At 45.4% G+C, this 14,661-nt stretch overlaps 2 protein-coding genes across 10 annotated transcripts in view; one reads left to right on the top strand and one right to left on the bottom strand.

Annotated features, from left to right (window-relative positions):
- Positions 1–7,835: 7,835 nt before the first annotated feature.
- Positions 7,836–10,291, top strand: GPR151 (G protein-coupled receptor 151). Its single transcript, XM_036894064.2, has one exon. The coding sequence runs from the start codon at positions 8,350–8,352 to the stop codon at positions 9,616–9,618; it is 1,269 nt and encodes a 422-aa protein (XP_036749959.1). The 5' UTR covers positions 7,836–8,349; the 3' UTR covers positions 9,619–10,291.
- A 2,185-nt stretch (positions 10,292–12,476) lies between these two features.
- Positions 12,477–14,661, bottom strand: part of TCERG1 (transcription elongation regulator 1) — a 58,614-nt gene continuing 56,429 nt past the window's right edge. For 8 of the 9 annotated variants that reach the window (XM_036894714.2, XM_036894732.2, XM_036894756.2 and 5 more), the window contains one exon: positions 12,477–13,546. In XM_036894714.2, the coding sequence (XP_036750609.2) occupies positions 13,345–13,546 (202 nt within the window). In that variant the 3' untranslated portion in view covers positions 12,477–13,344. Of the gene's footprint in view, positions 13,547–13,809; positions 13,904–14,661 lie in introns of all 9 variants that reach the window. The other variant, XR_008993477.1, reaches the window with a different exon arrangement.

Here is a 14,661-nt window from a genome sequence, read left to right as displayed (position 1 = left end):
TTAGACCACCGTAGTACACATATAACAAAGTAAGACCGTAGATTCATTCAGGATTCAGTCTGGTAGGAGTCCATCTTTTGGGGACATTGTCAGTCAACCAACAGCCCAGATAGTTCCAAAGCCTGGGATTCGATGGTCTACAAATTCCCCTTGGCTTCTCGCATGACACCTGAAACCCTGTTCCATTATCATCTCCCACCGCAAAGCCACACCCTTGGCAGAAGCATTTTCTTAAGTTTTCAGCAATCACTCTTCAATGACATTTTATACCAACTAATTGTCAAATACATTATACTCAGAAGTAAAAGGACCCAGCGGCCTAGGCTTAGGTTGGACTTGAACATGGATAGGAAAGAATGAAGAGCTGTGCTACCCAGTGGGGGAGCCACCCGTTCCTTGGGTCCACTTCTATTTAAATAATTTTAGTTCAAAATCCAGTCCCTCAGTTGTCCTAACCCCATTTCACAGTGCAAGTGCCCAGTAGCCCCATGTGGCTAGTAGTTACCATATCGGACGGTGTAGATACAGAACATCTCCATCATAAAGCTCTGCGGGATAACATGGATACAAAGGCCGGCAGGTCTACCACCTCATAGCGCTCTGAAGAACTCGAGCCTGGTGCGACGCGGTGATCCTGGCTAAGCTAATCCGGAAAATCCTTCATCCTAAACCCCCTGCTTTATATATTAGATTAATATTATGAATCCCCAAGACTCAAGCTCCACCACCATCAGACAGATCTGAACTGGAACCCCAGTGTTGCTGCTTACTGGCAGTGTGACCTTGAGCAAGTTACTTAACTTTGAACTTCAGTTTCTTCATCTGTCAAACGGGAATATTACAACTTCTTGTATTATCATGAGAAGGAAATGAAATGATACATGTAAAATGTAGCAAAATAAAATCTCAATACATGTAAGCCATAACAATCATATTTTTAAGTGCAGAGAAAGTCTATTTAACATTGTTTAGTCCAACATTTCCAATTTACAACCAAACTTTTTTTAGAACACATGTTGAAGTGAGAATAGCAGCCCGCCCCTCACCCGGAGATGCCCGTGCGCTAATCCCAGGGATTTGCAACTACTGGCCTTACGTGACGGAGGGATTTTGAGACGGGGAGGTTATCGTGGACTCTCCAGTGGGCCCGATGCCGTCACAAGGGCCCTTTGAAGGGGACGCAGGGGGCTCTGGGTCAGAGATGAAGGTGCTGCGCTGCCGGCTTGGGGGACAGAGGAGGGAGCCACCAGCCAAGCCCTCCACGGGGCAGCTGCCGCAAGCTGGAAATTCAAGGGGAGGCAACCCACAGCCTCCCAAAGGAAGGTCGCTCTGCTGACATCTGGATTTCAGGGCTTGGATCTCCTGATCCAAGGATTTGCACTGTTCTGCTAAATTCACAGTTATTTATTACAGTTATTTATTACAACAGCAGTGCGAAACTAATAAAGAACACCTGAAAACATCTCTCAAGATACTGACGTCCCCCTGGGAGGCCTATCTGGTGGGAAGAGATGGAGCCAGAATCAGGAATCCAGGGTCCGTCTCAGTTTGGGAACTAACTAGTTTTATAAATACCAGCAAGTCCAGACCTCTGGAGCGTTTCAGTTTCTTCTACAAAACAATGGCATTATCACCTCTTTTACCTAATTGAGAAGCTTTTTATGAAGGTAAAATTATAGACATGCTTTGTGAAAATAACTCAACCTTACCTGTTTCGGCATCTCAGTTACATCTCCTGAGCAAGGGGATAAAATAATGCATAGAGAAGAAACCTTCTAGACGAATTTCTTGAACTTTCAACAAGGATTTGTAACGCGGGCCGGAAAAATATCCAAAATGTTTTAAAACACTCCGCAGAAAAGCTGATTGACAAGCATTTTGCACCCAGGCTGAAACACTGGGAATCAAGTTCTAGCCTTCCTTCCCCTCCATCCAAACATCTTTTCTTTCAAAGATGTGGAGTATGGTATTTTGTTACTGGAGATGTCAAAAAAATAATTTTTTTAAACTTTTTTTTCTTCCGAGAGTAAGCACGGAGGGCAAATCCCAAAGGAGAGCTGCGTCCCCGACTTTAAAAAGGCAGGCAAAGCCCAGCGCGGGGACGGCGATGTCCTCTCCTTTCTTAACCTGCCTCCGAACAGCAGGTGAGCGCTGCGCCCCTGACCCCGCGCGAGCCCGCGTGTTCGAACCCTGCGTGGGGATGCGGCGCCACCTGCTGGACTCCGCAGTCACGGCAACAGCTCGCGGCCGGGAAGGCATCACATCCGGAGGGGCAGGAATGGGGAAGGGCCGAACCATTGGGCTGTGCACTTTAAATGGGTGACTGTACGGTATGTGAACCACAGCTCAAAAAAACGTGTCTTTTAAAAATAAAATATGAAATAATGCGTGATCAAAACCGAAAGTTTCTGTGATGACTGCCCTTGTACTGTTCACCATGTAAGAACTTATTCACTATGTAAGAATTTGTTCACCATGTAAGAACTTGTTCATTACGCTTCAGAAGATTGGAGACTGTTGAGAATTAGGCTTGGGGTTGATTAATGATTGTGCATTGAGTCCCCTATACAGAATTTTATTGTTGTTAACAACCATTTGATCAATAAATATGAGAGATGCCCTCTCAAAAAAATAAAATAAAATAAAATATGAAAAAGAATTCTTGTACAAGGTGGACATGGCAATGGAATTTTGATTTTCTGTAAAGACTCGATTTTCCTCTACACGACGGGACGTGCCACTCATGCGGAGGGAACACATTCACAGCAAACAATCCCTTGCAAAAACAAAACAGCTGTAGCAAGGGGTGGGCTTATGATGACCAGATATGGGCTTCTCCCCAAAGCACAACTTGCTTTCCGCTTCCTCAAGGCGCCATCCTCCCCGAACAACGTGCCCTACAAAAAGTGGACCTGCATCATCTCCACTGTGGCGAAAGCAGTCCCCGAGGCAGTCCCGGTCAGGGTCTTCTGGTTGACTGAGGTCTCTCATTACATCATAACAAAAATCATAGCTGCAATTGTAATTTGCATTATAACAATATAAAAAGCAAACTCTTGCTAAGAAGACACTATATATTAACTACTTCTGTGTTTTGATGGGACTTCGTTTTTTTCAAGAAAACACTGATTAAATGTGTACCTAAGCTGGCACAATGCATCTACCACCTTCTGTTCTTACCATCTTCTTCCTTTCCAAAAAACCTTCACGTCTGTGTCAAATTTTATCCTCCATTGAGTCAAAACACAAGTCACTAACAAAGGCAAAAACCCGGGCAGGAGGAAGTGCAAGACAGCGTGAAGGACAAAAGCACTGGGCTGGCCGCTGAGCTTCCCGGAGCCCAGCTCAGGTCAGGCTCCCGAGGAATCAGTGACCCAGGACAAGCCACTTACGCTTTCCAAGCATCTGTCTCCACTTCTGGAAAACGTAGGTTTGACCCACACAACGCAACAAGGTCCCTTTCAGATCTAACAGCCTCATTTCTGAGGGCGAGGGTGCAGATTCCTGACTCCCAGTCTGTGGAATTTGAAATACACAGCATAGCCATCAAGTCTGGAAATAAACGCAGATACATAATAAATGGTTGCTAATACTAGAAATTCAGTGTCCAGACTTGATGAGCACCCTATAGATAAAATCACAGCACCAGTCCATCTTCTGCCATTCTTTTCCCTCCCACAGACGTCAGAGCGACTGAACCAGCAGCAGAAGCGGGAAGGGGGGATGCGGTCTTGTAGGAGTGGCCGCTCGGACCCAGCCAGACCCGCTGGACACTCACCGCAGAGGCGCACTGTCGCTCAGCTCACACCTGCAGCCTGGAACCACGCTCCGAAACGGCAGCCACTAAATAATGGGACATGCCACCCAGGAAGGCCCCACAGCGGCAGATGATCCACAAAAACAAGGTGACTGTAGCCCGAAAGATGCACAGGGGGACTGGAGACGGAGGCTCCCCGAAGCAAGGCCCTCGGCAGAGAAGGACCGCTGGCAGGAGCAAGGGGATGGTGGAGAGGAAATCGCCACCTGAGAGCTCAGGTGGATGACGTCCACACGGACGGAGCTGAGCGTGCTTAACAAGCTGACAAACGGCAGCTGGTCAGCGAAGCCCACCTGACCCCTTCTCCTCCCAAGCTTCATCCGCAATGTTCACCCTGTAGGTAGGGAGGTTAACTCTGAAGTCGTCCGAGCTAATCTCTGGTGGGAAGCGGCTATTTCCCGGTGTGTGTCATGCAGGGATACTGACCGCACAACAGGGGTGAGCTCCAGAGAGCGGCAGAGAGGAGCCCAGGGGCGCCTGGCTGAGGTCTCAGCGTGGATTTCACCCCTGGGGCAGCCTCGCCGGCCCTCCTGCCCCGACTCCGGGTCTGCTCCAGGCGCCTCCCCTCCCGCATGCAGGCAGCCACAACAGCCGGTGCCATGTCGTCGAGTTGTCTGGTTTGTTCATCTCTCTAGACTGTGGCTCAAGAAAAAGGATTCACCTACACGCTGGGTTCTGTGCTTGGCACCGAGGAGGAAGTGGCGTGGTAACTGCTGGTGGAAGAAAAGCAGACGAGCTTTTATTCCCACTGCCAAAGGGCTCAACACATGTTTGTTGAAATGCACTATCCGAATTTCCATCCTTGCTTAAAGAACAGTAAGTACCCCACCTCTTCTTTAGTGGGGCAGTGTAGCACACTCCCCATGAACCCCGGCTCTGGAACCCCACCTCTGGGGGCAGACCCACCAGGGCTGGACTGCAACTCTACTGGCTGTGGGAACGACAGACTCGCAGGCAAGCTGTTTCTCCACTCCACACCTCAGTCCTCATCTGCAAGGCGGGGACAGTAATAGTGTCGCCCTGGAGTCCTGAAGATTCAGCACATAGGACGCTTAGCACAGAGGTTAGTACTTAGGACTCACCCAGTAACGACTGTTAGGACTATTCACCCTCCCTGGAACGGAGCTAGAGGGTAAACTCTGCCCAGCCCTGTAAGAGATGGCACTTGGCTCTGCTTTATCAAAAACCACTTAAAACCTTGGCCATCAATTTGCTTTGTCTGGATTCTTCAAAAGATTATAAGCTGGCGGAGGTCCCTTGCAACTGAAAGCTTCACAAAATGTCTTTGGCTCAGATTTCCCCTTGTTTCTCAGTTTCCAGGGGCTGCCTCTCGGCCTCATCACAATGGTGGTGTCCAGGTCAGGAAGGGGGCCTGGGGCCCAGCGGCGGCGACGGGGCTGGCAGCACTCTGTTGCTGGCATCTTAGCAGGAGTGCGTGAGCACAGGGGGCGAGCAGCGCGCTGTGCTGAAGGCCTGATTCCCGGCTGGGGGGTCGCCCCCAAGGCAGCAGATGCTGAGTGAGTCCCCACGTCCAGGTCTGCTTTCTCCCTGACACCCTCATCCGTCCTCCTTCCCACCTAGTCTGTCCTTTGGTTTGGTCCTTCTAAGCCACAGTCTCTCCCCGGATCCCTAATTTTTTTGTTAAATCACTGTCTCAGAATACAAGCCCTTCTGCTTCGTCCACCCCGAGTGACTCTTTAAAAAAAAAACAAAACAGCTTTATTGGGGTATGATTTACATTCCATAAGCCTCCCTTATTTTAGGTGTACAATTCAAGGGTTTCAGTGCATTTACAGAGCTGTGCACCATCCCCACAGTTCAGTTCTGGAACATTCCCCTGCCCCCAGGAGGCCCTCTGTGCCCGCTTGCAGTTGCTCACCTCGCCCTCTGCCAACACTAGGAGGCTGCTGCTCTGCTGTCTCTGTAGATTTACCTTTGCTGGACATTTCATATAAATGGAATTTGTGTCTGGCTTTTTTCACTTAGCATTTTTGAGGTGCATCCATGTCGTGGCATCGATTGTTCCTTTGCATTGCTGAATAGTATTCCATGGTATGAATATAGCCGCTTGTTTATCCATTTATGAACTGATGGACATTTGGGGTTGTGTCCAGCATTTTGAGGTGGAAGAGGTTCTTCCTAGTTTTCATTCCAAACAACTTTTTTCTGTTACCGTGCTGCTCCTCCCACAGCACCCACACCACTTATCCCTGGGATGCCTTCTGTCAGACTGGGAAGGGGTTCAAATACGAGTCAACTCCCCAAAATAAATAAAAATAACAAAAACGGATGCATGTCCACTATGCATAATAATTTAATCCAGTATTTTAGGGGAGTGCGCTATCAACAAGGTCCACCTTAGAATTTTTCTTATAAGAAAAATACATATGATGTGTTTTTTTTTCTTTTAGGCTTGCTAAGTCACATTTATTCTTTAAATGGAAATGACGCTAAAATGGAGAAAAAGTGGATGCCGGCTACATTACATTTGCCACATACCTAGATACACAAGTGCTGACGCATCAGGAGAGAACCGGCACTGGGACCGGTGATGAGCGCCGCCAAACGGGCCTCCTTCTCGCTGCGGGCACGTAGCCTTATTTTGATTTTTATGACTAATGATAATCCAAAAAGAAAACTCAAAAACTCATTTCTAGTTCTCAAATGACTCCGAAAAATAATCTGTGTATTGTGCATAATATATGGATGTGTGTATATATATATATAGAGAGAGAGAAAATGTTGCAGAATGTTAATAATTGGAGAATCTGAAGTGTATGCGAAGTAGAGGGAGTAATTCGTACACTTCGTGCATTTTTTTCTGTAAGTTTGCAATTATTTCAAAATAAAAAGTTACATTTCCTTCCAAAGAAGAGGTCGAAAGCGCAGTCTTGCCGTCGTTCAGGCCGAACGCCGCCTCCCGCAGGGGCCCCAGGCCGCCCCCCACCCCCGCGTCCGTCTCATGGGGCTGGGAGGGGCACGTGGCCGTCTCGTGTCCCTCAAGTGCGCCCTGGGAGTCCAGCGGCCGTGACGTTCCAGCCTTGGACTCCCCGGCTTGTCTGCGCCCCGCGTCTTCGGGAGCCTCGCAGAAGCCGGGCTGGGAGGCGGTGTCTGCGCCCCGGCCCGGAGCCGCGCCCCCCGCGAGGCGGAGCGGCCTCCCCGGGCCTCGGTGCCCACGCGCTCGTCGCTCTCGGGGGCGCCGCAGCCCGCCTCCCGCCCCCTGAGGCGCTGGGGGGCCCCCGGTGGGGCCCTGGGGCCCGTCTCGGGGTGCTTCACTGTCCGCAGCACTAGCCCCCGGAGGGACTAGCTTCCCGGAGGGACAGAAAACAGAAGCCAGACCCCCGGCCCGCGGCCGGCGTCCCCCCACCCCCACCCCCGTTCCCTGCCTGGTGACAAGTCAGGACTTACTTGCTGAGTTCTGCGGCTTTGAGGAATTTCGAGACAAACCGGCGAAGGCAGTTGGGACGTGGGCCAGAGTGGGACGCCTCGACAGCGCGGCCCTGCGCCGGCCACGCCCGGAGCGTCTTTCCCCTGCCCATGACGAAATTCCAGGGCTGGGTCTAGAATAGTTCTTTCCAAGAATTTTTTTCCCCCAACTTTAAAACGTCATTTTCTTTAAACCCTCTTAGATGCCTTCCATACAAGATTGTTTTATTTCTCATCACGGTAAATCCTCTAGGAATTCTCTCTGAAAAGCAGCCCAATTCCTCATTTGGTTGCCTTAATCGCCGTCACTTTTTGGAAAGTTTTATATTTGTCTGTAAACCTGTTCTGATCCAAGCTCTAAAAACACCTCTGAAAAACTCACAATGGACGGAACTTCGGGTCAGCCATCATTAGGTTTCTCACGGACTCTGCAGCCTTCTTTAATTCTCCAGCCACGTGTGTTTGGTCTCAGCCGCTGATGGGCTGAGGCTGGTGAGGGCCGGCGTGGGGGAGAAAGCCGTGCAGGCTCTTCCTCTCCAACAGTGTGGGTCCCTCCAAGGGCAACATCAGCATCCCCTGGGAGCTTGTCAGAAATGTGAATTCTTGGACCCCCCTCCGGCCCCACTGGGTCAGTCAGTCCGGGTGATTTGGGGACTTGCTGAGGTTTAAAGGACTCCAGTTGCTGAGATGCAGCGCTGACTGAATTACACAGGATTTTAGGGCGAGCTGGTCAAAAATAATTGTCTTGATTAGATCTAGCGACGCCCCAGAAACATATCCCACTTACATGTATGTTCTCTCACTTATCATTTATGGGTATGTTGGGTGTTTTTACTCCACTGGGGTTAATAACTGGATATTAGACTTGCTAATGAGCCGCAGCCACGCACTCCTGCTGTCATTCAGGGGATGCAGTCGAGGAATAATCGCCTGCAGCAGCCAAGGGCTCAGCAGTCACCCATCTTCCACATTCTGCTCTCATGAAATAAGCAAGGGGAGGGTCCAGAGGTGTCACTGACGCTGACGACAGCATATTTATTTCCTACAGAGAAAAGAGCCACAGCAGAAAGACAGAAAGGAGGCTAACTTCTCTGAGGAGGAGCTACATGGAAAAGGTGATGCTGGCAGCTGCCTTTGCAGACGCCAACTCCAGCACCATGAACGTGTCCTTCGCGCACCTCCACTTTGCTGGAGGGTACCTGCCCTCTGACTCCAAGGACTGGAGGACCGTAGTCCCAGCTCTCTTGGTGGCTGTCTGCCTGGTGGGCTCCGTAGGGAACCTGTGTGTGATTGGCATCCTCCTTCACAGCACTTGGAAAGGAAAGCCATCCATGATCCACTCCCTGATTCTGAATCTCAGCCTCGCTGACCTCTCTCTCCTGCTGTTCTCTGCACCCGTCCGAGCTACGGCATACTCCAAAGGTGTCTGGGACCTCGGCTGGTTCGTCTGCAAGTCCTCTGACTGGTTCATCCACATGTGCATGGCAGCCAAGAGCCTGACAATCGTTGCAGTGGCCAAAGTGTGCTTCCTGTATGCAAGTGACCCAGCCAAGCAAGTCAGGGTCCACAACTGCACCATCTGGTCAGTGCTGGTGGCCATCTGGGCTGTGGCCAGCCTGCTACCCCTGCCAGAGTGGTTCTTCAGCACTACGAGGCATCATGCAGGTGTGGAAATGTGCCTCATGGATGTACCTGCTGTGGCCGAAGAGTTCATGTCACTGTTCGGTAAGCTTTACCCCCTCCTGGTATTTTGCCTTCCAATACTCCTTGCCAGTTTTTATTTCTGGAGAGCTTATGGCCGATGTCAAAAGCGAGGAACTAAGACTCAGAATCTTAGAAACCAGATGCGCTCAAAGCAGCTCACCGTGATGCTGCTGAGCATCGCCCTCACCTCCGCTGTCTTGTGGCTCCCGGAATGGATAGCTTGGCTGTGGACATGGCACCTGAAGGCTGCAGGCCCGGCGCCACCGCAAGGTTTTGTAGCCCTGTCGCAAGTCCTAATGTTTTCCATCTCATCAGCAAACCCTCTCATTTTTCTAGTGATGTCAGAGGAGTTCAAAGCCTTGAAAGGCTTATGGAAATGGTTAGCCAAAAAACGTCCGAATGCCTCAGAGTCTCAGAAAACGCCAGATGGCAACTCAGAGGTCCTCCCTGCCAATGTCCTACCCCCCGAGTCCCCTGCATCCACACCAGAGAGAGAGAAAGAAGCGGGCTCTCCATCCTCCGGCAAAGAGAAAACTGAGAAGGCAGAGGTTCCTGTCCTCCCTGACGTGGAACAGTTTTGGCATGAGAGGGACACAGTCCCCTGCGTGCAAGACAACGACCCTGTTCCCTGGGAGCACGAGGGTCAAGAGGCAGGAGACGATGATAAATAAAGTTCCAAAACAAATTGCAACTATTGTATTAACTCATACTGCTGCTTATCAGTATTTTGGACTTCATCATATAACACATGATAGAATAATTACTGCAGGAATTACAAAAATGCTTCAGTCTGCATTCTCAAAATATGCAATTTGGTAAGTTGAACACCATATTAGTTATAACCTGGCTATCCAAATAATTAACCAAGTGCTGTGTGAAGATGCTTCTCTCACAAGTGCACAGAAAGCCCAGCTATTCTGGCCCTTGTTCACAATAGCTGTCACCGGGCGCTCCTAAGGACCGGCCCTGCTCCCCCTGGGGTAGAGCTTATCTGTCAAAGGCTTTCAGTTTCTTCCCGAACCTGCTAGCCCTGACCTCACCCATCCATCTTTATGTCATGTAACCAAAGCTCAAAGTCTACTTCCACTTGAGATTTTTCTTTAACACATTAATGAATAAATTTTAATGAATTATTTTCATTTGCTTTAAAAGAATGTTAATTTACTTGGTGAAAACACACACAGAATTTCCATAACTTCAGGTTGCAGAACAGAGCCCACCACTTCCTTCTGGGTTAATTTCCAACCATGGCTTAGGCTGGCTAAATTCAATCCAAACTTTGCTTGTATGCTAAACATGCTTACAGATCTTGTTAAAGCCACCTGTGAAGATTTTAGTAATTTAGCATGACATTATTATTCCAAAATGCCAGAGACAGTTCTCTTCTACAAGCTGAAATCAATCTGTTCCTCTCAAAATAAACTATCTTGAAAGTGAATCTCTCAAGATAAACTGTCAGCTCCTGGTTAATGATATGGGTATTAATCACCGAAGGCAGCCTTCAAATACAGAAGTCAGGATAGAGATGGTGATCTTCCTTGCTAAATGGTATTAAATGAACCCATCACACCGAACCTGAAGCCTGCCCAATTTTTAAAATACCTCAGGGTTTTCAAGTTATACGATGCAAGAGTACCAAGAAAAGAAAAAAACAGAAAAGACTAGTAAGGAAGAGAGAAAATTCAATGGACACAAGGTAATTTGGCTGAATATAGGAAAAAGCACCAAGGCAATGAAGAAAAGCAGTAAAATTAAATTCTGTGTTATTTATAACTTATTATCAGTATGATTCGAACAAGAAGCAGTAACTGCTCATTTTACAGCAAGGCAAAGCATAGCCAGTAAACATGATGATTATGATACATTTCTTCCCCTATAAAACAAGAACATTTACGCATGTTTCTTGATTACTTTGTAATAGAACTCTGGGGTATTTTCACCAAGGGGTTCCCCCAGAAAAAAACTGCCATTAGGGCAAATAATGGGGACTTTGCTGTGGATGGAATTTTAGTTTTTTTTTAAAAGTGTTCAGTCTGTGGGTCTTTCTTTTTTTTTTTTTTTTTAAACATAGAAGATAAGGTTTTTTTTTACCTGGTTCATTACAAATCTCATCTTAATCTCACAAGATCACATAAAGTATAATTTAACCCAAGTATCCAAAATAGTTTTGTGAGGCAACAATTGAAAACTGTCTGTAATGAACTATTTGAATTAAGGATTTTTATGTTTGCATTATATATATAAATGTAGGATGTAAGCTTTGTGTCTGACATTTTAACTTGTAAACAAATAAAAACAATTACGTTTTACTTCTGACAGTTTTAGAGATTTAAAGCTACTTTGTCTTGAATGCTTCTTTCAAAATCATCACTTGGCATTTTGGGGCTCACAGGGACGTCAGACATTCACTGGCCCAGGTCTCAGGGTAAACTGAACCACATTCTTGTAAAGTGTTTGCTGTCGAGCACCATATCAAGATGCAGACAGTTTAATTATAATGACCCACCCTTTAATTTGTACCTTATATGAACAATCAATCCTGAATACTTTATGACAAAAGTAGGAAATTACATTTAGAATAGATACCACCAAACCATTTTCCTCACGCTTCTCCGCCAGGAGAGACTAAATGTGGTGACTGGCAAACAGTACTGCGTGGAATTCAGAATAACAAAATAAAGCACTCTAGAAACTTCACCTTTATAGGATACATTCCTGTAATAGCTATGTTCCTCTTGGCAAACATTTCAGTTTGACTCATAGAACTTAAAAATCACTCAATGACTTTATGAAAATGAACTTCAAAAAAAGGAAAAAAATTTTCCTATTATTCATTTTACAGGTCACAAACTTTAGATAATCAGCTTCAAGTTTCTACATACACAGCTCACATTTCTATGGGGCTTAATATATTTAAGCTAAATACTAAGTAACAGACATGTGCTTGCCTGTGTGTGCGAAGCACAGCTGTGTCTGTGTGCACTAACAAACAGGTCTATCTGTATTCCCTCTTTTTAGGTTTGCTGCAGTCCACAATAGGTGTGAGATAACAGGGAAAATATCCTATGAACATACATATTTCTTAAATTTTTATTTATATGGGACTCTGAAACTAGAAATCTATGAAGGAATGAAAAAGAGGGATCTTTTCTGAACAGGAGAAGTGAAGCTAAGAGCAAAAGGTAAGTTCCATGCTCTGACGTGTACGACACGCTGGAAGGATGCCCAAAGGGCACGTCATCAGTGTGTTAACATGAAAGACAAAAACATGAAAACAAAAAAATTAGTGCCCTTTGCTATGAAACAACAGGATATTGCTAAGAGACAGAGCACCAAAATGGTTCTTTGCAAATCTCTTCCCTTTTATATCACAAATAATTTATTATTACAGTCAAGCCTTTAAAAATTATGTGACACTCAAGATTTAAAATCAACTTTCTTTGTGCCAAATTACATTTGCTTCAGCTTTTAAGAACAGGTTTAAAAGAAATTTTATAAATTATGTAACAATAATCATATACAATCCACATATATAAAAAGGGCTGGTTTATTGTAGTTCAAATACATAAACTGAACATCAAAACATCTTAAAATTAAACTTTAGAAACAAAAGTTTAACATTTAACAGGAGTACTGTTTACAGGGAACACCCAAGAAAGGTAATTTGTTGTCTAATCCAGAATATTGATAAAGATCACTTAATGGCGAATAAAATGTGTTTAACCAGCAGTCCTGTTTTGGTCAAATGTTAGTTATGACCGTAGTTCCATACCTGAGAAGAAATTACTACATAAATCTTCTCTTAGGCTAAACAACAAGACATGGCCTATAATTCAGAAGGGATAATCAAAGCACATAGAGTGAACAAACAAAACTAAAGTGTTGTTTAGAGACAAAGGTAAAAGTATGTCCATAATAATCTTAGCCTCTGGAAGATAAGGATTCAATTTTCAGTGTTTTCTCTTTTACCCGCTTTAAAAAACAAAATCAAAACATAACAAACCCCAGCTTAGGTTTCTTGGAGTCTGTGGTATTAGCATCTTGCAAGTTCAAACCACAAATGCTCTTAATGTCTTGCATGTGTAACACTGCTAGAAAGAACTTCACCAAAAGTCACTGACTTCCACACCTCATAAAGGGATGATTTTTAGCTTCAAGATTTAAGAGTTACTAGAGACAGCCTATATTTGAGTATGTATGTCAGTCATGCCACACAAAGAAAAGCATAAATATTTCCAAAGTGTTCTCTGTTCAGAAACTGTTCACGAATGCTTCTCCTTCTGTTCATTGGATGGTTTTGCAATAGTTTGACTAATGCACATGTATGTAAAAACCTGAAAATTGGCTCATGCAAGCATTTTGATTTAATAGATACCCCTGGGGAAGAGTATTCAGAATTACTTTGTTGATCGTCTTGTGGGCTCTGACGCCGTGGGAGGTGGGGGGGGACCCCGGCGATCCAGGTCATCCACATATGCCACAATCAGTTTACGCCTCTCCTCTGGCACACAGTCTAGTACTAGATACCGTTTGTCGTTCTGCAAAATTTTTTCTACATCTTTCAGGTGCTGATCAGATTCCTGGATTAGCTTTTTGGATCTGAAATAAAAGAATTCCAAGAATTACTGACTGCTGTTCATAGGTCTTTCAGAAATGAGCTGGAAATGTCCATCTAGTTCCTAATTGTGTTTCCATTTTTTTTTTAAGAAAAATTTCACTGCAGTGGTCACCTTTGTCAGTCGCCTCAGCAAAGACTCCAAGGAGCGAAAGGGCCTCAGAAGCTGAATTACCCTCCCGCCCCTACTGGTGGTCCCTCCAGACCAGGGCTGAGGGTGGGTGGGTGAATCTTGCCCGTGCTGTACCTGTTCTGTGGATGAACAGAGGACTTCAGTCTGCGGGGCTGCCAATCCCAGCATCTTTCACAAGCTTTCACTTTCACATCTTTCACTAAATTAACTATAAAAATGTAGAAAGAAGTCTTACTTCACATCTAATTTAAAAGCCCAAGCTGATGCAAAACATTAAGGATCCTGACCAAAAAAATCCATGACAAAATACCTAAAAACCACACCCTCAGCACTCTCTATCCTCCCGTGCACATTCCCTTCATTAAGATGTTTCAGATTTTTCTCTTAAAGGAAGAAAAGCTGGAGCATGGAACAAAAATGGTTTCCTGCATACTGACTGCTAAGCAATGTAAAATTGTTTTCCTGATGATAAACTGTTGATTGGGGAACTACTGGGTATGCTATAGAGAAACTTTGTTTTAAAGCTCTGGCTGTATAATTTAAAATTTTTATTTAGAAATATCCAGCAAACTGCTTTCCTCCAAGAAAAAATGTTTTTGCTGAGCTTAAATAAGATGATTTCAAGCTTTAGAATAGTTCAACAACACTGAATAGTCTTCAGAGGAGGCAAAGATAACTGATAGTGAAGGATTATTTTAAAAGTCTGTATGAAATACAATTTTTATACAGCCTAGGGGTACTCCTAAAAAAGCAGTGAAGTAAAAACAAAAGTATGTTCAAAAACTGGATGGGTGGGTAACACAAAATAAGAATTGACATCTGGGCCCTTTCTTCAAAAAAAAAAAAAAAAAAAGTAAGGTAGATATGGGCTGTATTTGGCCTTTGATAAAAGTTGGTTTCTTCTTATTCCTAAAAATTAATAATGTCAACATGTGTGTGAATGCAAAGTATGCTCTGGCCATCAGA

Source organism: Manis pentadactyla, chromosome 13 (genome assembly GCF_030020395.1).
Source record: "Manis pentadactyla isolate mManPen7 chromosome 13, mManPen7.hap1, whole genome shotgun sequence".
Taxonomy (NCBI): Eukaryota; Metazoa; Chordata; class Mammalia; order Pholidota; family Manidae; genus Manis; species Manis pentadactyla.
The sequence above is the reverse complement of the archived record's forward strand: the minus strand, read 5'-3'. Positions and strand labels throughout refer to the sequence as shown.